This window comes from Triturus cristatus, chromosome 2_2 (assembly GCF_964204655.1).
Source record: "Triturus cristatus chromosome 2_2, aTriCri1.1, whole genome shotgun sequence".
Taxonomy (NCBI): domain Eukaryota; kingdom Metazoa; phylum Chordata; class Amphibia; order Caudata; family Salamandridae; genus Triturus; species Triturus cristatus.
In genome coordinates this window covers 309,282,724-309,310,546 of record NC_140582.1, presented here as the reverse complement: position 1 = coordinate 309,310,546, position 27,823 = coordinate 309,282,724, and the positions used below count along the sequence as shown (strand labels likewise).

The 27,823-nt window shown below is 44.8% G+C and overlaps 1 protein-coding gene across 1 annotated transcript in view; it reads right to left on the bottom strand.

Moving 5' to 3' along the window:
* MUSK (muscle associated receptor tyrosine kinase) overlaps positions 1-27,823 on the bottom strand; it is a 743,472-nt gene that overhangs the window by 91,160 nt on the left and 624,489 nt on the right. Inside the window, exons 10-12 of the mRNA XM_085641353.1 lie at positions 13,507-13,682; positions 11,225-11,248; positions 10,440-10,528 (exon numbers count right to left, since the gene is read on the bottom strand). Coding sequence (XP_085497479.1) covers positions 10,440-10,528; positions 11,225-11,248; positions 13,507-13,682 — 289 coding nt within the window. The remainder of the gene's footprint in view (positions 1-10,439; positions 10,529-11,224; positions 11,249-13,506; positions 13,683-27,823) is intronic.

The following is a 27,823-nucleotide window of genomic DNA, read 5'->3' as shown; positions in this document are numbered from 1 at the left end:
AAAAATCTACAAACTCATATGCTGTGTCCACAAACATTTTGTCAATCCTTATGCATGAACACGTTTCTATCCCATGTGGATGACATACAACAGGCACACAACATTTTTCATGAGGTGTCGGACAATGCATTTCACCACTCATTTTGAATATGTAGTCAAAAAGGTTACAAAAATTGCCTTGTCCACATTTCACCTTTTTTATTTTACTTTAAGTGACTTCCCAGGTAAAAAAAATGACTCGAATAAGAATAGTGGGTAATGAGTACGCCTCAAAATCTCTGTTTTGTGTAGATTTTCATTGTCGGTGGAAGTCTGGGATGCCAAGATTTACACATTGTCTGTGGCTTAGGCCAATAGACAAGAGAAATGTGGCCACTGGGAGGAAGGGCAGGGCAATAACAATCCACAGGCGCTCAATCCTGCTGTGACACATACAGATAGTATAAATATCTGTGAGATGCAAAATATTCGATTATAATGAGAAGTATTTGCCTGTGTCTTAATGACTGAACCATCTGACATAAAAGGACATAATTTATAAGCTGGATAAAACACATTATATATCAATATGTAGCTAAAAAGAGGTCCAGAAGGCAGGAAGTTTCCTGTTTTAAGTGTTGCACACATACTTTACACATTACCTCCTCAATTAAGCCAGCCTGCTCAGTGCCAAGCTACCAGAGGGGGGGCACAGGTTAATTTAGAATGTGTAACTGACATAACCTGACAGGGTGCCTACCGCTGCCTTCTAGTGACTCCAAGCAGTCAGAGACACAATATAAATTAACTTGTGCTCACCCTGCGGTAACATGACAAAGAGTAGACAGGCTTAACTTAAGAGGTAATGTGTAAAGTATTTGTGCAACACTTCAAACAGTAACACAGTGAAAACACCACAAAAAGACTCCACACAGTCTAGAGCAAAAGACTAAAATTACAAAAATCCTTTAAGTAGTAGCCAAGATATGAATGTTTAAAGAATAAAAGTTCAAATAGTGCATAGAAGTAAAAAGTCAAAGGTTCAGGCCAACCGCAATGGAGAGTGGGCCGAGTTGAGGAGCCACACAAGGCCCGCTGAAAAAAAAGTACCTTGATCCTGGTCATAACAGTGAGATGCGGGGTGCAGCTGAGCAATGCATCTGTGGCGATCCAACAGTCGAGGTGATGCATTGATTTTATCCACGCAGCGCGTCGGTTCCACTGGCGCAAGCACCTGGATCCACTTCCAATGGACCGGCAGCTTGGCAGATTTTGATATTCCTGAGACTTAAAACAGGTGGCAAGCCAGCATGCCCTTGGAGATTACTTTGGGTTCAATCAAGAGTCAATCAATCAATCAATCAATCAGGGGTTGGTGAAGCGAGCTACTCACCCGCGAGGGTCTCAAGGCGCTGGGGGAGGGGTAGGTCTAGCACCTCCGATCAGTTGAAAAGCCAGGTCTTGAGTGCTCGTCTGAAGGTGAGTAGGATAGTCGAGCGTCTTATTTCAACTGGGAGAGCGTTCCATGCTGTGGGGGCGGTGTAGGAGAAGGCTCTCCCTCCGGCTCTGCTTCGGTGGATTCAGGGGACCTCTGCCAGGGCGAGGTCGGAAGAGCGAAGGTTCCTCTTGGGTTTGTGGAAACTCATTCGGTCGTTGAGGTATTTGGGTCCGATGTTGTTCAGGGATTTGAAAGCGTGCGTGATTACTTTGTAGATGACCCTCTTCTCAATGAGGAGCCAGTGGAGCTCTCGTAGGTGCGGCGTCATTTGTTCCTGGCGTGGTAGTCCAAGGACGAGCCTGGCGGCGGCGTTTTGGATGGTTTGAAGTTTGCGAAGTAGTGATTTGTTGAATCCGGCGTAGAGGGAGTTGACGTAGTCGAGCCTGCTGGTGATTAGTGCGTGTGTGACTGTCTTTCGGCAGTCTGAGGGGATCCATTTGAAAGTCTTTCGTAGGGTTCGGAGGCAGTTGAAACTGGCAGAGGCAATTGCGTTGATTTGGCGGTTCATGGAGAGTGAGGAGTCTTAGGATTATGCCGAGGTTCCAAGCGTGGTCTGTTGGGGTTGGAGGGGGTCCGAGGGCGGGAGGCCACCAGGAGTCGTCCCAAGCTGAGGGGCTGGGTCTGAAGATGAGAACCTCTGTCTTTTTGGAGTTGAGTTTGAGGCAACTGTCCTTCATCCAGGTGGCTACTCCACTCATTCCCTGCTGGAAGCTCATTCTGGTGTCTTCGGGGTTGCTGGTGAGGGAGAGGATGAGCTGGGTGCCGTCGGCGTAGGATATGATGCTGAGTCCGTGCTGTCTGACGATGGCGGTGATGGGGGCCATGTAGATGTTGAAGAGGTGTGGGCTCAGAGAGGATCCCTGGGGGACCCCGCAGATGATGTCAGTGGTTTTGGAGAGGAAAGGGGGGAGCATGACCCTCTGTGTTCTGCTGGAGAGGAATGATCAGATCCATTTGAGGGCGTCTCCGCGAATTCCCGTGTTGTGGAGTCTGGTGGTCAGTGTGCGATGTGAGACGGTGTCGAAGGCTGCAGAGAGGTCAAGGAGGATGAGGGCTGTGGTGTGTCCGTGATCGAGCAACATGCGGATGTCATCGGTGGCCACGATTAGGGCTGTCTCGGTGCTGTGGTTGCTGCGGAAACCAGATTGGGAGGGGTCCAGTATGTTGTTTTCTTCGATGAAGGTTGTCAGCTGGGTGTTCACGATTCGTTCTGAGACTTTGGCCGCGAAAGGAAGGAGGGAGATGGGTCTGTAGTTCCTGAGGTCGGTTGGGTCCACCGATGGTTTTTTGAGGAGAGGCCTCACTTCGGCGCGCTTCCAGTCCATGGGGCAGGTGCCCGAGGCCAGGGAGGAGTTGATGGTGCGGGTTAGCTCGGGAGCGATGGCCGTGATGGCTCTGTGGAAGATGTGCGGGGGGCAGGGGTCCGTGGGGGCGCCCGAGTGGGTCTTCTTCATTGTATTGGTGATTAGTTCGACTGAAGAGGGGCTCCATGTGGAGAGTGTTGGGTTGGCGCTGGTCGTGATTGTAGGGGCGAAGGCCGTAGTTGGTTCGTTGAAATTGTCGTAAAGGGTCATAATCTTCTGGTGGAAGAAGGTGCTGAGCTTGTTTCAGAGATCTTAGGTGGGTGAGATGTTAGTGGATTCGCATGATGGTTTGGTGAGACGTTTGATGACGTTGAAAAGTTCACTAGAGTTCGCTGTGTTAGCGTTGATTTTTTTCCCTGATGAAGGTTATTTTGGTGTCCCTTATTAGTTGGTGGTAGTTCTTCATGGCGGTCTTGTGGTTGTTGAGGGCCTCATTTGTCTTCTGCTTCCTCCATGTTTTCTCGAGGCGCCTGCAGGGCGTCTAGTCTCTAGGAGTTCGGTGGTGAACCAGGCAGCTTTTGCGAGGCGTATCTTGGAAGACTGCCAGAGGGGGGCTAGTGTGTTAGCGCAGCTGGTAATCCACCGGTGGAGTTCCTTGGCGGCGGCGTCTGGGTCGGTGGTGGCTGTGGGAGGGTCCTGGAGGAGGGTAGTGTTGAGGAGGTCTGGAGTGATCTTGCTCCAGTTCCGTGTAGGTGAGCGCATGCTGGTTTGGGTGTGGTGCTGGAATTGAAGGTGAAGTGGATGCAGTGATGGTCTGTCCAGGGATGCTGGGTGGTGTGGGTGAACCAGATGTTCGGCCCTTCGGTTAAGATGGGGTCCAGAATGTGGGATTCTTTGGCTGACTCCTGTTGGGAAAACTAGTCTTCTGGTGGCCAGATTGGGTATGAGACCCTTTCTTCTGCAAAATATTTTGGGGGGGCTTGAGAGAATTCCCTTCCCCCTTCTGATGGGACCCCTGACCACCCTCTGGGAGTCCCCCTAGTTGCCTACTTGGACAATCTGGTTCTGACCCAGATGTCCACCTCCTCAGTAAGCTTTCTGGGGTCAGTTAGCTTGCTATCAACCAGGTGTTGGTGTAGCTCTGGAAAACAAATATCTATCATGTGCTCCTTCAAAATCAAGTTGTACAGACAAGCATATTCATCAACCTTGCTGCCCCTCACCAAGCCCTTCAGTGTTTCGCTAGCATACTCAAGGAAGTCCACCCATGTTTGTGAAGAGATTTTGTGGCTGTCCCTGAACCTCTGTCTTTACCTCTCAGGGGTCAGCCCAAACTTACTGACTAGAATGGCCTTAATGGGGGTGTGCTGGAGTTGATCCTCTGAAAGGAGTGTGTCCCTCCCCACCCCACATGTATTTCCACAAGCTACCCCCAGGACTCCTCAAGACCTTGTCCACCCTTAGAGCTACCTCCTAGGCGGGGAAGCATTTGTCAATGTCATCCCACACAACAAAATTGGATACCAAATCCTTTGGGATGCAAACTTTCCCTTCTCCAACAGACACTCCAGGTATGCTGCCACCACTACTGCTGGACTCCACTTGCATGGCTCAAACGTCCAGCTCTCTAGGACTTAGCTCATGGCCCATTCTCCTCTCCTCCATGGCCAGCCTTTTCTCCTCAAGAGTTTTCTCCTTCTCCAACTTGGCAAGACCTTGCTCCATTTTTGTAAGAGCCTGCTCCTTCTCAATTTTTGCAAGCTCCAGTTTTAGTTTCCTCTCCTCACTCCTATCCTTCACCTCTTCCAGGGACAGGTTTCTAGATGACCCACTGCTCCCTACACGTGGATGGACTTCCAGTCTTAGAAGCATTACACCCTCCCCAAAAGATCACATGTCAAGACCCTCAGTTAGGTCTTGCTCCAATTCTTCCTCAGATCCTGATCCTTCCTCCTCATTAACTATATGGTTCTGGTGGGTTTCTTCCCAAGCTCTCAAAGCTGTTTGGAGCCCTGCATTTTTTAGTACTCCCTTCGTCAAACAACCTCTTCTCCTGGCAGAATCTCTTGAGCTGGGTCACTGTGTAGCTGTCTAGGCTGACCAGCTCCAACTCCATCTTGTCAGGTGATGTCACAGAGTCAACAGTAAAAACAGGAATTGGGAAAAACTTTGGAAAAAACAAAAAATGTAAATCAGAGAGAATTGATTTGAGTTGGTCTAGATATGGAGTAGTAGCATACACCAAGCCACTGTATAGTACTGCACAAACACAAGTCCTATCCTCAACGCTTATCACCAATGTTGGAAATTGGGTTTCTGGTTTGCAGAGGTATGCACTCTGTCCAAGCAGGAACCACAATCCTAGACAGGGTAAGTCAGATAAACATCTAATATTAACCCTGCTAACCCTTCAGTAGATTGGCACAGAGCAGGCAGGCTTAATTTAAGAGGCACTTTGTAAAGTATTTGAGCAACAGTTCAAACAGTACTCCTGTGAAAACACTACAAAAAGATTCCACACCAGTTTAGAAAAATAGATAATGATTTTATAAATAAAACAAGACCAAAACGACAAAAACCCAATAAGTAGAAGTCAAGATATGACTTTTTAAAGAATAAAGACAAAATAGCGCTTAGAAGCAATAAATGCCTATGTGGGTAATCTGATCGCGTTGGACCAGGGCAAAGCCAAGAGTTCAGGCTGACCACAATGGATAGCGGGCCAGGTACAAGAGCCACGCAAGGCCCACTGATTAAAAAGTACTTTGATCCTGGTCACAACATCGAGATGAGGGGTACAGCTGAGTGATGCATCAGTGTCGAACCCGCAGTCAAGGTGATGCGTCGATTTTCTCCATACATGGATGGCGATGCATCTGGTTTGGAAGATGAAGCACCAGTTTTGAGATGCGTTGGTTCTGAAGCAGATGTGCCGGGTATCTACTTGCAGTCAAAGGGATGTGTCGATCATCTCCCTGGTGTGGCAGCGATGCGGTGATTCTGATGCGTTGGTTCCGATGACGATGTGCTGGCTTCCTGCGTGATGCGCCTGTTCTGTTCCAGCAGCAGCAGTGATGCTTCGATTATGCTCACAAAGCAGAGGATGTGTTGGTTCCACTTGAGCAGGCACCTGGATCCACTTCCAATGAACCAGGGGGGTAAGATTTTGATATCCCTGTGTCTTAATACAAGAGTCAAGCCAGCATGACCTTGGAGATCCCACTGGATTCAAGCACGAGTTCAGTTTATTCTCAGCAGGGCAGAGTGTAGAACAGCAGAAAAACAATTCTTCCAGAGCAGCAGTCCAGCAGAGTGGCAGTCCTTGCAGCAGAACAGCAGTCCCTCCTCATGGCTGAGTTTCTTCTTCTGATTTGTTGGGGTCAGAGACCCAACTCTTAAACACAATTTTGCCTGTGAAGTGGAGGGGGCTTCAAATAGAGGCTTTGAGGTGCACAGAGGTCCTCCCTCTCAGCTCTGGTTCCTGGCTCACTATAGGGGGGTATATGGCCCTCTGCGTGGAAACAGGACACTGCCTATTCAGGTGTGAGTGTCAACTCCTCCATCCTGCCCAGGAAGACCCATCAGGATGTGAGTAGCCACTCAGTCACACCTAAACTTCCTTTGCGTGATGCTGTGTAGAGGGAATGCACATAGTCCAGCTGTCATCCATGCCAGACGTGTATTGGAGATAGGCTGTAGGCACACAGAGCTAAAGTCAGAGAAATGCCAATCTTTGTGAAAGCGACATTTCTAAAATAGTGATGACAAATTCAACTTTGCAGCAAAAAGTATTTATCATTACCATTCCAATGATACGAAACATGACAGAGCTACTTGTAGTCACACACATGATGGCCCGAGGAATCCAACATGGCCACCACCATTTTCCCAGGGGAAAATGCTAGTCAAGGCACCAGCTGTGCAGAACTATGTCACTCAGCCATCCATTCTGGCAGCTGACTTAAAAAGAGTTGGGAGGGTAATGTAGGACACCGGAGACACGGAGCGTGGAGCCAAGAGGACACAAGAGGAGAGGGGAGAACAGTGCCAGAAGGATGCTGCCTTGGGACCTAGGAGAGCGAAGATGACACTGACTGAGATGGAGTGACAAGGCCACAAAGAGCAGAGACAGAAATCTGCACAACAACGGAGGCAAGCAACCGCTACCCCGATACAGAGTCCTGTGGTCCCAGAGAGCAGGAGGACGCTAAGGCTCCCCACGACATTACCCTGGAGGGTCTTCAGGCAAGTCCCAGGCATATTTGGGTTCTCTTTTTTTAGGTGGTGGGCTGGCGTGCTGGCACAAAGCAGTAACCATGCTGGGGTTATGAGAAATGACAACCCCTAGCAATCAACAACTCACTACGCACATAATTAGTGATGGGCACGATTTGTAAAGGAAATTCCTCCTTATTAGTGTAATAAGGAATTCCCAATGTTAACTTACCACAGGGGGTGGCCTCACTGTAGTGAAAAACGAATTTGGATATGCTAAACTTAACAAAACATGTCCTACTTTTTATTTACACAGCACCTTGCCCTATGGGCTACTTAGGGCCCACCTTAGGGGTGACTTATTTGTAATAACAGGAGAGTTTAAGGCTTGACAAGGGGCTTTAAATGCAAAGTCGACTTGGCAGTAAAACTGCACACACGCCCTGCACTGGCAGGCCCGAGACCTGTTTAAAGTGTTACTTATGTGGGTGTCGCAATCAGTGCTGCAGGCCCACTAGTAGCATTTAATTTACATGCCCTAGGCACAGGTAGTGCCCTCTACTAGTGACTTATAGACAAATTAAGTATGCCAATTGTGGAGAGTCAATCAAACCATGTTTAAGGGGAGAAGCAAATGCACTTTAGTACTAGTTGGCAGCGGTAAAGTGCTCTGAGTCCTAAGGCAAGCAAAATGAATTCAGCAAAATTGGAGGCAAGCAGACAAAAAGTTTGGGGGAAGACCTCCTTAGGGCTGTCAGGACTAACAATGCCAAATTGACATGTCACAATAACCCCTTTTGTCATGCCTAAACTTTCATTTTCAATATATATGTTACTCCTGAGTATGCCTTATTGGCCATAAAGCAAACACAAGGAGATGATGGGCAGAGCGCTAAAACTTTTCAGACACTCACCCCCCAGTCACAGATCTGCCCGAAGACCTGACTTGGCAGTTCAGGCAGGACTGTTCCCAGGAGGCACAGGGCCAAGACTGATTTGCATATGTCTGGGTCCAACTGGGGTGGCGAACTGAGCTAAAGAACGGTGATGGATTCAACCTAGATCTGTGACTGGGGGTTAGTGTCTGAAAAGTTTCAGCACTCCGTCCATCTACTCCTTGTGTTTGCTTTGTTCGCCCTAAGTTGGCAGGGTATGCTCAGACATGGGTCCCTTGCTCACTTTTCCACTGGATTCAAGCTAGCCTGGCTGATGAAGGGTGTTACCCCAAAACCAGTCCCAGTATGTTTGTTTCCGGTCCAGGAAGGACCTGGCCTGGCAGTTCGGGCTAGAATGTTCCCATGAGGCACAGGGTCAAGACTGATTTCCATATGACTTGGTCCAAACTAGAGTGGCAAAGTGAGCTAAATAACGATGATGGATTCAACCCAGATCTGTGACTGGGCGTGAGTGTCTTAAAAGTATCCTTGTGTTTGCTTTATTGGCCATAAAGGCAGGGTGCTTGGTATTTACCATTAAATTATTACATGTTGTACTTTTAAAAATGTCCATACAGTGAAAATGCTCTCAAAGTTATTTTCACTGTAGCAGGGTTGGCTGCTCTATTGGAAAATACTGGGATACAATAGTAAATACTAATCCTGTATCTTGGGAATGGGATTAGCTAAAAAAATAATATTAATAATAAAAATCCAGTTCAAAGGCAAAGTTGGATTTGTTGTAAATAATTCGGAAAGGTAACTTTTAAAAAGTTACTTTTGAACTTCCCTTTTCCCCTGTAAGCTACATCTGCATTTTGTCCTCTTACAGTATTAATGAGGTGTGAACTTGCTCTCAGGAGCAAAATAATAAACTAACTGGAATGGGCAGAGATTACCCCTCTGACCATGACAGAATATGGAATGGTGGGCTGGGAGGTTCTTTATTGATATTAAAGTGACATTTCAAGCTTGAATGTCACATCCAACTTGACAGGCCGGCTGGGCTTTTCATATGACACTTGGGTTGCACTTCAAAGAGGTCTACCCTGTCACCAGCAAATGTTAGCCGACACTTGGGCGTGGCCCTTCTGTTCTCTTCACAGTCAGTCAGGCCCTAATCACAGTGGGCCTTCTTTGACATTACAGTGTCACAGCCTGTTTGACAGGTCTGCTTGGTTTACATATAACATTTTGAGTGCACTACGAAAGAGGGACACAGAATGCCAAAACAATTTGTGTGCATCCACTGGTTGCTGAACGCTAAGCTTAGTTATACCAGACTTCTGTCTCTGAGGTTGCTGTGGGTACAGAGACTGCATAAAACTAGATTATGGTGTTAGATGTGTCAGATCACTAGGATTATGACATTACTTTTCATATCTCTCTCGCTCTCTCTCCTCACTCTCCCCACTGTGCAGAGTGGACAGGGTTAGCCCAAGGATCTTTTATCCCATTGGTTAGGACATCTCCAGTGGTCATTCCCACTCACTAGCTCATGGCAGGCATAAATGTCTCACCTCCAGTAATCAACTTTAGAGCAATCTTGGACCTGTGGAAGATGAAAAGAGGAGTGAACCTGCTGTCTGAAAACTGAGAAGGGCCCAGAAGGCTGGATCTGTTCCCCTTCTAGTACGCAAAACAAAGAAGTGGACTACAATGGTCATAAGGTTGACCTCCTCTTAAAGCTCCACGGACCTAAGCTACAATAGACCCTTTCTTGCAACTGCCCAGCTGACCAGTGGGAACAGGGCCTGAACTGGGCTACACTGTAGGCCTCTGTCTGCCAACCTTTGAATCTCTTAGTGCCTCCCCTGAAGTCACAAGAAGCTTTAGAAGTTAACTCCTCTGGTGGATTAGGACTTTAAAGACTAAAGTCTAAAGGCAAACTCTTTGACCAGGATGAACCTGGTTAGTGTACCCAGCCCATTTTCCATTACGGTCAGTGTCAAATTGCACTTAGGTCCTGTTCTACCGTGACCATTGACTATTACTGGCAATTTGTGCTTCCTGGAGTTAATTCTATTTAAAAATGTAAAAAGTCTCATCTCTGGTTACCCTTACCAGATTTTTGTCATCTTGTTATCATTTGGTGTATTATATTTTATTCACATTTTCTAAATTTGTTTTGGGATTTTTATTGCTTTGCATTTTGACTTCATTAATGTTTAATACTGCATAAATACTTTAGACATTGCCTCAAAGTCAAACCTGTCCACTCTGTCATAGATACCATGGGGTTCAGCCCAAGTTAATTTAGTGGCTTTAAAGGTTTACCTTCACAAGGTTGGAGATTATTACTTGGAGCGGGCACTTAACCCCCTCAACTAATAAACTCCATTTCTTACAGCAATACTTAGCAAGTACCAATCCAGTAGAGTTAGGAGCACACAGCTGTACACTAGCAAATGTGAATGTACACATACTCTGTGCACAATGTCAAGCAAGCTCCTTCATCCAAACTTTCATAATATTTAACTAAAATCCCATTTGTGTGTAGGAACTCACCTGAACACTCCATTTCTGACAAGGAATTCCAGACACCGTAATATTAACAATTCCCTGGTAAAATCTTCCATTATCTTTATAACATGTTTCTGTAAAAACAAAATACATATTTAATAGAAAGCACTGAGACCATTTTAGTGGCAGTAGGCTCAAAGTTGAGGGCTTCAATGGGTTATTCCACTGCTACCCTGCCTAGAAGAACTGGAGCCCAGTCTAGCAGTGCATCCTATTTGTGCTTCTGTCAAGCAATTTCCTGCATCTACGATTCCCTTTATACCCCGATATATATATATCGTGTGGGTGCTCATGCATCTGGCCTGGTGACCAGGAGGTGGAAAGTGGATCTGGCAGAATCAATTATTGGCCAGGATTTCTACTTAGAGCTCTAGCCACACTCTATGATTAGTGGCACATTTTCATCTCTCAATCCCAACCAAATTTAATGGATGTTTCTTAGGTGCTGTTTTAAAATTAACACCACATCGGAAGAAATCTTAAAAGTCTTAGGTAGTCTCTCAGACTGATAAAGCCAGAATGACCATCCTGAAAAGAACATTACTCAAACACGCATGCACAAAAAATAATAGTTTCCCTAGCATTGGTGTTGGGTCATGAATTTCCATTTTTGTTTTACAATTCAGGTTATTAGTTTCCAATTTGCTTATCTTTACTTATAGGAAAAGCTGCGATTGTTTTGACACATGCAATATACTATAATTAAAATATTTTTAAAAAATGTAGCCAGTAAAAAACCCTTGGAAACAAATTGAGGAAATGATACTTACTAGTAACACTCTCCTTCTTAAAATCTGTTGAAGAGAATGAAAGTAGTTAAAATAAATACTATGCGATGATACAGCAACCAAAATTGTTGTAACAACCGCAGCCACCTCCTCAGAGTATTACAGTATGTTGCTGAGAACCACTCCATACTTTTTACACACTTTTCATGTACGTCATTATTACCTGCAAGGCAACGTGCTAAGGCTCTGGAACTACAAGCCTGATTAAAAGGTATGTGCAACTGTGGCCAAAATGGCTCGCCTGCCGATTATCGCTATTGCACAGTGCAGTCATTAGGGGACGCACAATCTGCATCCCATTTAGAGATGCAGAGCTCTCAAGGAAGAATTGTGCATGTCTTCACAGTCTCCATATCGAGGTGTGCAAATTAGCTTACAGTGGTATTTTCCATCCTGATTTTTGCTAGGTTTTACATTTTAAAAATCAGGGGCCTAACATGCATCGTGCCCTGGGGGTGCAACAGGCATCAACACCACAGATGTTTGTTAGGCCCCTTATTTAAGACTGATAGCACGGGTGCACATGTGGCTCAAACGATATCATGAGAGGGTGTTCCTTCATTTTCATGAGGGTGTGTGGCACAAATCAACTGGATTGGACAAGGCAGGTGTCAAAGAAGCACATATCCGAGGATTATAATAATATGATCATGAAATGAACTAGGCCCTAACCCTATGACGCATGAAGCTCCTCCGTACACTGTATTATCTGCTATTTCTTTGGGTAAGATGTGCGCCTCATTAAATCTCCATTGATTAGTCACTCCAGGAATCAAGCCCCGCCCAAACCCATGATTTAGAGTTGGGTGGTAAGGGAACATCCAGAAGGAGGCTTTGCTGGTGGAGTTTTCTCTTCAGTAAATTGGGAATATTTCACTGGTGGATTATGTATAAATGTATCATTTCCTTTGTTAATAAGAAGTTTTATTACTACCCGACTCTAAATCACTCCCTTGTGTCAGGACAATCCCCTTTATGCACTGCTGGATATTCTTGGTTAGTACACCTTTTCTTAATCCCTCCTTGTAAATCTTTGAAGGATTCCATTTTCACTAGGTTACATCTGATGCCCTGCTCATCCAGTAACAGCACAGACTCCCTCTTACTTTTACTGCAGCAAACATAAAGCTACAAGTTTATAAAAATACATAAGTGTAGCATTAGCTGCTCAAAAGAGACAACTCATTAACCCTCTTCGATCCAGATTCCCCTTCAAAATCAGCACGTTTGTTACACCATGGACAACCAGTCCCTTGGCTGGGATCACTCACAGCTAGCTGCCGAAATATGACTCCAGTAACAGGACACAAAAGAGCGGGACTAACAAGAAAGGATATGGGGGCTTGGGTTGTTCAGACCCGAACGTCTGAGGCAGACATGAACATTTAAATCCGTATTCACAGGATGCACCACCATGGACTGTAGCCATGGACGTCTTTTAGGGGTCGCAGCTGTGACCTCTTGTTCGCCCCTCGCTACCCCTGGCCCTGCATTTGCGACCTCTGGCCTCAGAGGTGGCAAAATCAGTGCCAATAATGTAAGGGCAGGTTGTGGCTCCACTTTCCTTGATTTCAAACAATGTTTTATTACAAAATATTTTATTATTCACTGGTACTGTAATAAAGATTGGATTGCAATTAGCTGGAATATGACTCCCCTGGAAGCAAGGTAAGTAAATAGTGCTTTGAAATATATGCTGTGTGGGTACTTGTGGGTGAGAGCGTGTTTAAGTGAAAGTGTGTGTTTCTTTGAAAGTGTGTACCTGTTTAAGCATGCATGCGTGAAAGTAAAGGCTAAATGGCGTGTGACGTCGCTTCTGCTACCCCTGGCATTGTGGTGAATTGACGTTCATGGCCGTAGCCCAGAACTTCTCCGAGCGCGAGTAGAGTGTTAGGCAGGGAACCTTTCGAACATTCCGAACTTGCTTTCCACAAAAGCACTGTGGAAAAAAGCACTAATGCAGTCACAGTTTTCTCTGAACACTATTTAGATCAAATAAGAACATGCTGACAAGTGGTCGATGAGTGATTACTCCGAGTGAATGTAGGAAGTAAGCTCGATAAGCTGCCCTATGTTTGACACTTTCAGGACTTCAAACAGTGGCCTGATCTGCAAAGCCCCAGCACAAACACTCCCCTGGTATCCCAGCTATGCAACTGAACGACAGTACTTAGAACATGACAGAGTGCAAGCCTTCTCAGAACAATCCCTGGGCATTAATGGGGAATAACAAGAACGAGTCAGGGTACCGGGCTCCACTTTACCAAAAAATGGAATCTGGGTGCAGGCCTTCGGGTTCTGTAGGGTGCTGGGGAGCTTGTTGCAGTCAGGCAGCGACAGCAGCATTAGGCCATGTTTGAAAATCCCTTTGTGGGAATGTTCTTCCATGGACAGCCATTCCTTAAAACAAAAGAGATCCTTTACGGCAAGGCAATGCTCCCTAGAAAGAAAAGGGGTAAAATTAAGTCTTTGATGTGTTTGTGTTATCCACTACTCTAAGTACTGCAACAGCAAAAACGTTTTGCATCAGTTTAGCACAACAGAACATCAAACAAACAAACTGGCATTTTGATGCTCACACTGTGTTGTCAAATGCAAAATACCTTAAAAAAGGTGCTGTTCCTTACCACTGATTATTGCATGTGCATTTTTTATCCCCCAATAAAAGGAAAAAGTGGAAGAAAACGGATTATGAGTTTCAAAGGATATGAGTCCTTCACAAGTAATAGGTCACAATTATGTCCTTACTGGGAACCAAATACCCCATTGTAGTATTTGATTCTCTCGGGGTTAACAAGCAGAGACATCCAAGGCCTACACAGGGGAGGTGGTATTGCACACAACAACACTCAATAAATTATTGTTCAGTCAGTGCATTTTCTTATAAAAAGGAAAAGTACTTTTATAACACACACTACTATAAACTACACATTAAATTACAAATATATTCACCAGGTAGATGAATGACACACTCATATGATGTTGCACACTGTGGGTCCTAAATCCCTTAATCGCAATACCCAAGCGCACTTATACTAGATGCAAGGTCACAATATAAGGGGTGTCGGTATACATAAGGCAGTCCTACTGGCTTTTTCTTGGAGTCATCACATTAATAAAAAAGCCACATTTTAGGATTCATGATTGTATCACCATTAAAACCAATGGGAACAATAAACATATTCAAATGCACTCATGAGAAGCATAAACATTAGAGTGTTGATCAATAAGACTGACAATAAAGCATTTTAAATAAAACATTTCAATCCAAAGCAATGATAAACGTGTGTGTCAGAGCCTATCTTTACTGTCTGCAGGCCACACAATGCAGTCATTGGACCAACCCTAGAGGTCCCTGTACTACAGAGCCCAAGAGCAAAAGCGCAAGCTCTGAGCGCGCTTTAACAGATAGGCAAACCTCGACTGGGGTCACGTGCACTGGGTCCTAGGAGACTTAGGGTTAATCTTTTGAATACATGAGCATGAGCTACTGTACTGCTGCAGCCCCCCAACACTATTGTTAGTGGGGGACCATGCAAAGGAAATATGCACAATTGAGTCCAAATGGGGCAGTATGGAGTGCTCCTCAGCCCAGAATGGTGTAATTATGAGTAGCTTCTTTGTTTTCTACAGCCCACCAGTAATTTGCCTTCACGACTGCACTCCCTGCGCTGGCATCGCTGGCATTGCATCCCGCTAGCTCCGGTCTCCCGCCGCCGTGTCCTCATCGTTCGCGGCCGCGGAGCGGAGACCGGAAACTACACTCCCCACCACCTCTTGCAGCAGGAGAGCCGCCGAAGAAGATTTTGGCGCCAGGAGGCGCATAAAACTGACCAGCAGCCCCCGCGTCGCGGGACCGCGCGCGGGCTAAGCCCGGGCAAAGGGCGGGCCCTCTGTGGCCCTCCGTGGACCGACGAGACCGGCCCGGGCACAGCACTCCGGTCAGACGGAATGACATAGGAATACGTCCCACTGTAAGTTGCACATACTTTCTATTGTCGTAATTCATTTACCCGCCGCAGTTATTATTATGACCACCTGTGTGCCGAGCCCGATTTCTACGGTGGCTGACAGACTGGACACTATAATGAATGGCACTTTGGACAATTATCTTATTAAGGCTCCATCTGCAGGTATAACAGAGTCTTCTCTAGCAGAGCGCAGACTTGAGCGTAGACGCTCTATTGAAAACATCAAAAATAGGGCACTGCTCGAGCCTAATTCCATAGCCACTCTTCCAAACGACTATACCCCTGTATCAGCCCCCGCTGATGATACCCTAAGTACAGAAGGTGTTCCACTCTTGTTGAGAGATTGTGTAGCACCCAGTACTCTTCCCACTGGAACTGATATTATTAATCCGTCACTTGATCTACTCAGCTCTCCAGGAATTTCGACAATAGTGACACCTACTCCCTACAAGTCTAATAGACAAAAAACTAAGAAAGTTGTACAACCTGCTAAGCATGTTTCACCACCTACTAAGAGGAGACGCAAAGGGATGGAATCTACAAAACAGATGCTGAGCCACACCGATTTTGGGAAGAAGGCAATCCCCCCCAGTTCTAAGATCATATCCGCTGTAATCTCTAAGGATGTGACCGGATTGGACATTATTCCTATACCATCGTCGACCTCTGCACATATAGAGGGGGAATACAATACTGAACATTGCCCTAAAGACAATGGGTCTAACATTAAACTCACTAGCAATCTTTTGGACAATTTCGAGCTGATATTGCGCTCTTACACCCTCGCAATCGTGGAAAGATTAGAAAAAATAGAGAATCGACTAGGGAAAATTGAAGCAGACCTGGATAGGAAGTCTAGTCCTACACAATTAAAAGGTCACTCGGAGCTCAATCAGGCCCCAGTCCTCCCCTCTGGGGGTAATTCTACTGATAAATCTCGACCACTACTGACTGAAAATGGGCCAGCTGTAAACACAGTTCTAACTAATCCATCATTAGATGTCCCGTCCTCTAGTAGCAATTTATTGAGAGGGCCAGTTTCAGCCCCCAATTTCACTGCGAGCAATCTTACCACCAATCAGACAAATGCTCCTGTGCGTAATACATCAGCTAATACTAACTGTCATCCTATTATCTCTGCAAATAATATTACTAGTGATATGGGTAACTGTCTGAATGGGCCACAGAGACATGAGGAGGGAGGCTTGTGGCAGACCCGGGGGAATCAGTCTAGGGGACCCCTACCGGATCTTCCGCCTGAGGCTGTTCCTTATGTTGTGATTCTAACGGGGGTTCCTGAGCTCCCAGTGAATAAGAAAGAGGGTTTCTCCCAACTAAAGAATAAAATAACACACTGGCTGGCACTACATAGGCCAATCGCCAGTAATATAGATGGCGAAATAATCTATTTACGCCGGCTCCAGTGGTTGGGGGGTAGACCCAAAGATACTGGGGGGGATGTGGTAGTGATTAATTTCAGAGACCAAAATGCAGTACGCTATATCTTGAATTGGCCAGGGGTCAACTCAGATAGTAGCATTATTCCACGTCCTCTGACATATTTCTACCCACGATCTGTAGTATTTTCAACCCATCAGACTAGGGGTTATACATTATCTAGTATTAAATTCCCCAACATGATGAATATCAGGAACCCAGTCAAAACTTCAGAATTCTCTGGGTGGAATATGGTACCTACTAGGCCAGGTTTCCCTGTACATAGGAGCTTGGACTATCCGGCACTTTTCACTCCACTGGAAGTGTCTAACCGGTTTGACATCTTCAGTGGTCTGGATGCTTGTGATTGAAGTCTACAGCTACCCGGGGAGGAGTCAGTGGGTATGGTTGAGGCCTTGGATAGGATTTCTCCCACTGACCTAAATATACCCGATAGAGCTCTTAATTTGACCGGTGTTACCATTAACGTCCCAATTAACCCTGAGCGCAGTACACAAATAACTAATCAAGGTGACCGTACAAATGGTACATCTAATTATGGTCTAAATAATTATGAGATTCATGCGGGGGCCACAGGCTCTTCCATACCTAGTAACCTTTCAGGGAAATCAATTGATATCGACTGCCCGGTGAAGGGTAGCGGAATAGAGTCTGGTGGAAAGTTGGATACTAATGGTACAGGAGTTTCTGCAACTGCTCAAAATATCACAACCTGTAATGCGGAGACCCAGTTTCTGGTCTCGTGGAACGTGGCAGGTCTAAAAAACAAGTTGTCTTCCAGGGATTGGGCTACTTTTATTGATAACTTTATGATAGTTAATATGCAAGAAACATGGGCTTTAGAGCCCCAATATAGATCAGGGTATCTCCACTTTGCAATGGCCGCAACCAAAATAAATAGAGGGAGACCCAAGGGGGGACTGACCACCTGGGTAAAACAGGATGATGGCTTTACAATTTCACAACTTGAAATTAATTCAAGGGATATTCTGGCGGTTAAGCTAAAATCTCCATCGTTCGGTGAACTTATTATTTTTAATGTGAATGCCAGAGGAAAGCCAGGAGGGAAACCTTCAGAAGTTGTGATGGCACTGGGACACTATGTTAGCATTTGGAGGGGACGGGCCAATTTGCTAATCTGCGGTGATTTCAACTGCTCCTATGAGCCCCTGGACCAAACAGACCTGGAGCTCACGGAGGCAGAGGATATCTGCTGGCAAATCCCCACCCTCAACCTAACCCCTATCAAACGGTGGACCCAGGCAGCCCTACAACTTAAGACTTTTAGTTTAGAGCATGGGCTGAGAGCAGTGAACGGTAGGACACGAGGTGACAAACAGGGCAATCCAACTTTCAACAATGGATTGTGCACCAGTAGAATTGACTATATCTTGGTCAATCTCGAATTTTGGTCCGCCATATTTGATATGATAGTTATACAGCGTATCGAAAGTGACCATAATCCTTTAAGTCTTGAGTTGCAGCTATACAAAGGGCAGGGGTCATCACAAGTTGACTTGATAGATGACATCACCATGACAAATGATACCTGGCGGGTTAGATGGGCCGAGTGTCTGGGTAAGCCCGAATCTATCAATATAATGAATGACATGGTAAAAGAAGCAACAAACGAAATGCTGGGGCAGTTGGATTTTGAGGATTGCTGCAGTAGGGTAATCCATATTCATTCGACCCTTTTTTTAAACTTAGTACTTTTTTAAATATTTCCAGGAAAAAGCACCCTGGTAAGGGGAAAAGAAAACAGGAATCATGGTATGATAAAAATTGTAGGATCGCTTATAAATCTTTAGCTGATGCAGTGCGATCCACCGATAGGGAAGTTATAAGGGCGGCAAGGATTCACTACAAAAAGACACAAAATGTGGCGAAAAAAACCTGGGACACAAAATACTGGGAGGAGCTATTGGTAGCCAGTCAGTCCAGAGACTCGACGGACTTCTGGCATCTTGTGAGGTGGGGCATGGGGAACCAAAAACCAGCCCCGGTCAATCATGTCCCACCAGAACAATGGGTAAAGCACTTCAAGTCCCAGTTTGCCAATGTAAACAATGTCCCGCCACCCGCCCTAGCTTCTCTCAGTCCTCCTTTGCCAGTTACTACGCTAGTGTTCACCAAAAAGGATGTTGAATGTGCCCTCAATTTAATCCCTAAAGGCAGGGCCCCGGGCCTAGATAAAATTCCTGCAGACTTGTTCTTGCATAGCAGATCAGTCTGGGTCCCTTACATCGAACTACTGGCGAACACTCTGGCTAAAGGCACCACGGTGCCAGATATATGGCGGGGAGCTGAAATCATACCAATTTTTAAGAAGGGTGACCGAGCTGACCCGGGAAACTACAGGCCAATCAGCCTAATAGCCTGCATCCAGAAAGTTGTGGCTAGAATGGTACTTCTCAGGGTCCAGACCTGGATTGAGGAATCGGGAGTTATGTCCACTTTACAGGCTGGTTTTCGACCCCTGACCAGCACGGTGGACCAAGTTTTTAGATTTTCCACAATATACTGGAAATGGGTGGTTCTGGGGGGAGGTACACTATATGCAGCCTTTGTCGATTTAAAGGCTGCATTTGACTTAGTTCCGAGAGATAGGCTGTGGAGAGCGCTCCATGACCAGGGCATCCCACCTGAACTACTTGCAATTTTGATTACATTACATGAAAACAATTATGCGCAGGTCAGGTGGGGTAATCAGAGTCAGGTGACTGACAGCTTCCCAACGGATAGGGGTGTTCGGCAAGGTTGTGTGCTGGCACCCACACTATTCACACTGTATATAAATAGAGTTATTGATTATTATAGGGACTCTATAACTGATCCACCCAAACAGAATGGCATCCCCGTCCCCCTTCTAATGTTTGCCGATGATACCCTCCTACTATCTAAGACACAGGAAGGGCTACAGAAGGCAATAGACTGCTTTGAAAAATGTTGTTATGACTATGGCCTTTCTGTTAATGTCTCCAAAACTAAATTTATGACAATGCATAGGCATCGGAACATCAGGGGTAGAGTTTTAATGAATGGGGAACAACTAGAGCAGACTGACAGCTTTAACTATTTGGGTATCACATTGGGCTCCAGGTTACAGTGGAAGCCACATGTGGCCCATTTAATCTCCAAGCATGCGCAACTTTCTGGCGCTTTGTTAAGAGAATTTAAGCTATCAGCCACCAAACCCATAGCCCCAGTATTAAAAATCTATGACTCGAGAGTAAGATCTTCCATGTTGTATGGAGCTGAATTGTGGGGGTCGTCTGAAATAGCAGGCTTACAAAAAGCACACAATAGGTTTCTTCGCTGTATAACAGGCCTCCCACAATCTACGCCACTAATACCTCTTCGCATGGATCTGGGGTGTCAGAGTCTAGAAAATATATGTAGATTCAGACCAGTTGCCTACTGGAGAAGACTGTGGGTTACCCCTGAATTGAATCACTATGCGTTAGCACTTTTGGAGACGCGTAATATGGATACTGGGGAAAAAATACCTTGGTTCAGAAAGGTAAAAATTCTTTTAAAGTCCTTAGGAATGGGGGATCTTTGGGATAATCCACAGGGGACATCATTTCCTACTAAACAAGAGTTGAAAGAGGCTTACTGGTCACATATATCCCAGGTGGAGTTCCAGTCACACACTGATCCATCACATACCAAGGTTTTTCTGGAGCTGAAACATTCTATTGGGTATGAGTTGTACTGGGATTTGATCACATCGCCTCTTGATAGGAAATTATATCACCAGTTCAGGGTAGGCACTCTTCCACTGAACACGGTCACCTGTAACTGGGCTTCCAGTAAAAATGATCAAATGTGCCCTTTTTGTAAAATCCACCCCGAAACCATAGCACATATTCTGTTTATATGCCCAGAATATAAGGCCCCCCGCCTAAGATGGATAAGAGCAGTCTGTATTCAAAAGGGTATTAGGACGGGGATCACTGCACTGAGAATATTTCAAACTGATAGTTCTGAAATAATAGTGATAGCCCTAGCTAAATTTCTGAAACGGATGTGGCTAATTAGAGCTGGGAAACTGAAAGCCCTCCTGCCGCCCTAAAAGAAACCCAGTATAATGGTGGAATTTCTGTATTCTTTTTAGCTTGTTTTTATGAAAGATAGATATTTTTTTTTTTTATCTGGTCGACTAGGAATGCCACACATGCAGTAAATCTAATCATGTTGCTCCTAGCTTTAGTATCATGATTTTTATACACTATCTAGATGTGTAGCCTAAACTGGAAACACTTGATGATGAATTGTTTTTTAAATGTGCTTTTTGTAAATGATGGTGAGCTTTGTTTTTAAAATTGTCTTTTATGACACAAAGTCGAAATAAAGACTGTTTGATGATGATGAGTAGCTTGCTCAGTCCGTGATTTTCAGTGTATGGCCTCATGCCTTGTCTCTCTATTTTTTTGCATTGCAGGTGCCAGTGCCTACCGGGTGCCCACCGGGGTGTGGTTCGGGTTTGGGGACACATGAGGAGCCCACTTTCACTGCTCCACCAGCTCTCTACTCATGCAAACACTTTGAGTGTGGCATGCAGTGGGAGCAGCAATGTGTCCCTAGGTGTGCTCACCCTCCAGACACAAGCAAGTACTTGAGTCCCCGAGGCAGGTAATGAATTGTGCCGGCCCTCGTGTAAATGCTTGGTTCCCTCCTCCCTGAGCACATATCTCCATAAGAGAGGAAAAATAAAGCGCCGACCCCCAGCCTATCCTGGGGTTTCGAAGTAAAAAACAGCAGAGCACTTCATGCTTGGTTTTAGAGTTTTATCCTTTAAGCAAGCAAATTTTTAAAGCAGCATAACAATGGCCTCGTTGGGCTGATTTCCTCCATCTTTGGCTCATTTTGCTCCTGACAGCCAGGCCAAGACACCAGGCACTTTTGATCAAGCCTCCACAGGGGGAGCTTTTCTTGGGGAGCTGGATTTTCTGGTTCACCACACCAGACCTGTACTTTGACTGGCTCCTAGCGCTCTTCTTCTGCTTGTAGGGGCAACTTGTGCAGCCCCTCCTTAATCAGGCAGCAAAACACCCTCACTGCTGCAAGCACCAGGCCCCAGAGACTCCTGGCATCTTGCGAGAAACCTCGGTGGAAATAGAGTCCAGGTCCTTTCCCCTAACTGGTCACAAATGGGCATAAATGGTCAGCCTCACAAGCCCTTACGAGACCCATTACAGTCCAGGTGGTCAAGCTGGAGTGAAATCCTTAGCCTTCATTGCAGGGCATCAGGTGACTTTTCCCTCCAGCAGGCATCTGTTGGAAAATGCCCCTCTCTGAAGGGACACCCCAACATTTTTGACTTCCTCCTCCTCTTTTTCTGACCTCGTTTTTTTTGGCTTCAGGATACTGAGGTCTTTTGCTACTGGTGACCAGTGCTAAAGTGCATGTGTTTCACCCCTAAACATGGTAACATTGGTGTACACACAATTGGCATATTTAGTTTACTTGTAAGTCCCTTGTACAGTGGTTTCTCATATACTCAGGGCCTATAAATTAAATGCTACTGGTGGAGCTGTAGCACTGATGGTGCCACCCACACAAGTAGCTTCTTAACACTGTCTCAGGTCTGCCATTGCCAGGTCTGTGTGTGCAGTTTGCTGCCACTTCGACCTGGCATTGAAAACCCTTGGCCAAGCCTTAAACTCCCCTTTTAGTACACATAAGTCACCCCTAAGGTAGGCCCTAGGTAGCCTATAGCGGAGAGTGCTGTGTAAGTAAAAGGTGGGACATGTACTTTTAAGTTTTGCATGTCCTGGTAGTGACAAACAGCTAAATTCATGTTTCCCTACTGTGTGGCCTACTCCTCTCGTAGGTTAGCATTGGGAATTTTTAATACACTTTTAAGTTGTGATTCCTGATTAGAAAAGATAAGCTGCATCAGCTTGAATATATTCAGAATGGTAGTGATAAATCCTCTTTAATGGTAAAGTTGAATTTAACATTACTATTTTAGAAATGCCACTTTAAGAAAGTAGGCATTTCTCTGTTCTTACTGCTCTGTGTGCCTGCACCCTGTCTCCAATACACGTCTGGGGTGGGTGACAGCTAAACTTTATGCATTCCCTCTAGACAACTACAAACACAGGAAGGTTAGGTGTGACAGAGAACTCATCTGCATTCATCAGCATTCTGATGGCTCTCCAGGGCAAGAAGAGAGGGATGAGCTGACAATAACACCTGAATAGGCAGTGTCCTATTTCCCACACAACGGGCGGATTGCCCCCTACTGATAATCTGGAGCCAGGGCTGGGAAGAAAGGGCCTGTGTGCACTTCAAAGACACTTCTTTGAAGTCACCCCCACTTCTAAGGCACAACTGGGTATAAGTACTGGGGCTCTGAAACTACCAAGACCAGTGCTCAATTTGAGCTAGTGGTTTCCAGTGATCGGCACCAGCACTTAATTGGTTTCCGATGTTCGACACCAGCACCTAGTTGTCATCACCACACATATGACACTCCGCCAAATAGTTGCACTGAATTTAGAGATGAGCAAAACAACGGTGGTTTATGATTTCAATATACATTCAAAAATACTTATACCTGCTTCCCAGCCACTCCTTTAGCTTTGGGGACCTGGAATAATCTGAACTGTCACACTTGCAGGTGAGAGAGATGGTTAGTAGTTGTGTTGGTACAGTCATTGGCAGCGATGATGGGGCAATTGGTGGTGCAAGCTGCAGTGGCCTCCTGGTCAGGGCCCTGACACTTATTATTTTACAAATTAAGCACTGACCAAGACAGTACACTACTGGACCTGTGAATAACTCTGCCAGGAGTACAGACTGCTATGGTCCAAGGATTGCCACTCTGCTTGACTGCTGTGCTGGAAGAACTGCTTTTCTACTTTGCTGTGCTGCCCTCCTGCCTGCTGATTTCTGCCCTGCTGAGGACAAGGACTGGATCCATCTCACTTAAACCCAAAGTGACTCCAACGGCTTGTTGGCTTGCCCCTTGTTCTGAAGTCTCAGGGCCATCAAAGACTTCGTTCAACCCTGAAACAGCACCTGTACACTACCATCTGAGAGTCCCTCCCTGCCAAGTGGTGCCTATCCAGTCCTGGTCCCTTGAAAGGTGACTTCTGTTGTACAGAACCATCAAAATCGAAGCAGTGATGACTTTGCACCGATTGAAGCTGACTCGTTGCCCTTCGACACAGGAGCTGATCGACTACATCACTTCGAAGGACTGTGCATCTTGAGGACTATGGACAGCGCAGCTTGACAAAGACACATCACCTTCATCGTAAAGGGGATTGTCAGTGAAGCCTTTGATGGAGCAGGTAGTGCAAAATTTTGTATACCTCCACTATTTTTGCATGAAAATACTAATTATATAATTTATTAACTATAATATTATTAAACGAGTGTTGCATGAATAATAATCAACATTATTAATACTTAAAGTACATGTGGGATTTGCATTTTGCATGGCTTAATAACCTTTTTAACTAAAATCTGTACGCATGTTAATAATAGTATATGTGGTAATAGAATACTGCATGATATATGTTGCTTTGTGATGTTGCATCCTTGAGGAGGATCGAAAAATGTGAATATAATGGCTTTAAATGTCGCTATATGCTAGATAAATACAAACACATAGAGGGATTAGTAGGGGGTTAACATTAGAATCACCATTTCTATGTATTTTGTGTTTGTTTCGCTTAAGTTGACATCTGGGCCTAAATCCAATATGGCCGCTGTCACCACACGCCGAAGTGGCCACTGTCTCATGAGGCGCGGAGTGAGCTGCGCTTGTGCAAGAAATCTCCTAAACCTCGTAGCGACCTTTGTTCATCATGTACCCGGTCAAGGATATGAAACGGGACGTTCGCTAAGACAGGGGAACAATCAACCTTACAGAAATCCGGAACCGTTGACAAATGACCTCACCCCTCGAACTGTACTGAAAATCTGGGAATATAAGTCATGCGATCCCAACCAGCAAATCACGACTGTCCTAGAAGGGAGGATATCGGTACATGTTGTTCCCCATTTCCCGGTCTTGCGCTGGATCAGTTTTTCTGGTAGCAGTATGATGGTTTTATTGTTTTGGTTTGGTGATTTTTGCTTGTAAATTGCTTATTGCTTATTGATTGTGGGAAAGTATTGGTTTATGTATTAACACTCTATGTTGAGTCGCGTCGAGTTCTATGTTGTTTGACGGCTTCTGGGATGTAGGAAGTCGGAAGTTTGTAACGGTTCCGTAGTAGAGCAAAGGTAAGCGCTGCTCTCGGGAAAGACGGAATTGTTGTTGCCCTGTAGGTACACGGGGAAAACGTGTGACGATTGGAGTTGCACGACGCATTGTCTGGGTTCAATTCGGTAACATCGTCGTGTGTTGCCATTAGGGACATTTTCTGTATGAGAGAAATGTATAGTAGCGAAGGTCACCTGTGAAATTTTGGTCTTAGGTACCAGGATTCCAAAAGGCACTCTGATTACGCTTATCACTGGAAAGGTATTAGGTGTTCCCTAAGCTTGCTAGAAGGATAAAGTAGAGGGAAGTGCTACTTTATTAACGAGTGTCATAATTCTGTAGTAGGGCAGACTGTTCGCTGCTCTCGAGAAAGACAGAATTCTGTGTGAATGAACTACATTTTCCGTATGAAAGTGCGTGAATGAAATAGCATTTAGGTTAATTGTGAAACTCTGGTTTTATTTCTCAGGAGCAGAGCGTCTCCAACTAGGTGTCTTAATTCTGGAGAAACGGTTAGCTAATGCTTGTTAGAAGGGTAAGGTAGAGTGATGTGCTACTTTATCAACGGAAGTAACGATTCCGTAGTAGGGCAGAGGTAAGCGCTGCTCTCGGGAAAGACGGAATTCTTGTAAGAAAGGTCCTTAACTATTCTTTTGTTAGCGAAACAGATAATGGTGGCGTTTTTATGTCGTTACTAACAGATTTGTGAGTCAGAAAGAACGTAAGAAAGTTTGCCGATAAATGTTGTAAAGGAGGGGTCAGCAGGAGTAGCGAGAAAAGCTGACGTCAGAAAGACCACGCTGGGATTGGCCAATCAGTAAGAAACATAGACGCTCCTGATTGGTGCGTTAGTGTATGCCGCGCTAAGAGTGGAGAATTACAGGGTGACGTAGACGCTCCAGATTGGTGCGTTAGTGTAAGTCGCACTACGATTGGTTAAAACAACAGAATAGTCGTAGGGAAAATCAAGCAAAACACGGAAGATAAAATTATGAATTACGATCCACCAGAAAAAGAGAAAAAGACCTGGTTTGGAAAGATCAAGAGTTTATTCAAAAAGGACAAACCGATTGTGACTAGAGAGGGACAGTTGCTTCCTCCACCAAAATCGCCCGCATCCTTCATGGTTGCGAAATACGGATATCATACATGTATTTGGTTGGACAATTGGGCAAAGTATACAAAAGATGATGGAGTGTTAGCATTTCCGGAACATGGTTCATTTAATTTAGCGGTTTTAAGAAATTTGAGAGAGAGAATGATGAATCTAGAACCGAGACCTAGACCAACACAGTTTGAAGCATTAACAGAATGGGAAGATGAGATGCATGACAGAGAACGGCAGAGGAGTGGCGGAAGGTACAAGTATATGTTTGGTAGACCATATGGACAGGAGAATCATGACGATAGAATGAGGAGATGACAAAGCGCAAATAGGACTGAGGGTTTGTTTCCCGTGAGAAATGCTGAAATTAGCAATAGAAAATGTATGGAAAAAAGAAATAATATCGAGTCAAAAGGATATGGTGTGCATGAATCGGAGGATTATGTTCTTGACGACATGTTTTATAACAATCCACCCCCTTATCAGTCAGATTCCACATTATTGACACCAAGTGCCCCAATGAGAGAGACTCCACGGAATATAAAATTTGAATCAGTATCACAAGAGACAGTAAGAAACAATCCCTTTAAAGAAATGGAGAAAACTCAACATGGTAAAATGGGTAATGAAAATTCAGCTGAACTAGCAAAAGCAACTTTAGAATAAACTGAAAAAATTAGGGAATTGACTAAAAATTTGGAAGCCGTAACTGTTACTGTAACCATAGGACCTGTAATGCCTATTTTTGATAAACAGAAAGATAGTTAGCATTGTCTGACAATTCCTTATAACAGTAATAAACAAACAGAGAGACCAGAAAAGAATATAGACAAGAACCCATGGAGACAAACAACAAGTATTTCAGAACAAAGTACACCTAAACATTTGACAGTAAATCAAAGTTTAGTGGATAGAATAATAATGACGACAGAATCAGTTCCAGGATCACCAGAGAGATTAGCACAACAAAATATTGAGAAAGATAGTGTAGGGCCTACTTCAGAAGAATTAAGTGAATGGCTAAGGAGCTTACAGCAGAAAGATAAAGAATCCTAATCTATAGATGTGGCCAAGCTGAAGATTGTTTTGGAAGAATTAATAGTAGGGACAATCCCCACGGAGAAGTTAAAAGCCTATTAGGACGAAGAATTACTATTTTTATGTAAAAGTATAACCTGGAGAGCAAGGAATCTACATGAGAGACTAGAAGAAGTAGCAAATGAAATGGGTATAGACTTCGAAAGAGTAAAACCTTTACAAAAACCATACAGAGTAGATTTTTGTGAAAAGGATATTGAAAATCTAAACACCGCAGGAAGAACAACTCAGATTAAAGACATAATCATTTTGTTAAGAAAATGGGAAGATGTAGATGAATGGAAAAGTGGGTGGTTCCGGAAAAGAGAAGATGTTTCAGACAAAACCTTTGCAGCTTTACCTGTGAGAGAAAAGGAAAAGGTAGTAACAGAATGTCCCATGAGAGAAATTCCGGGAGGAGGACATGTACATGTCCCTTGGACTAGACAAGATTTTTTGTCATTTACCAATGATTTCCCTCGTCTACGCGAAAAGCCTGTCGAGTGGTATAGGCAAGTGGATAGGTTTGTGAAACTATCGAAAGTATTATGGATTGATTTAAATAGTCTTTTTGACATAATAGTACCAGCAGATTTATGGACAGAATGCAAAATAATGATTAGCTGGCCTACACAAGAATACCCTAGAGACCCAATAATAGGTGCCCCTGACCCCGAAGTTATGAAAAAATATGAACAGGTGATTTCTGAAAAACAAAGTACCTCCCAAAGAGACTGATTGGG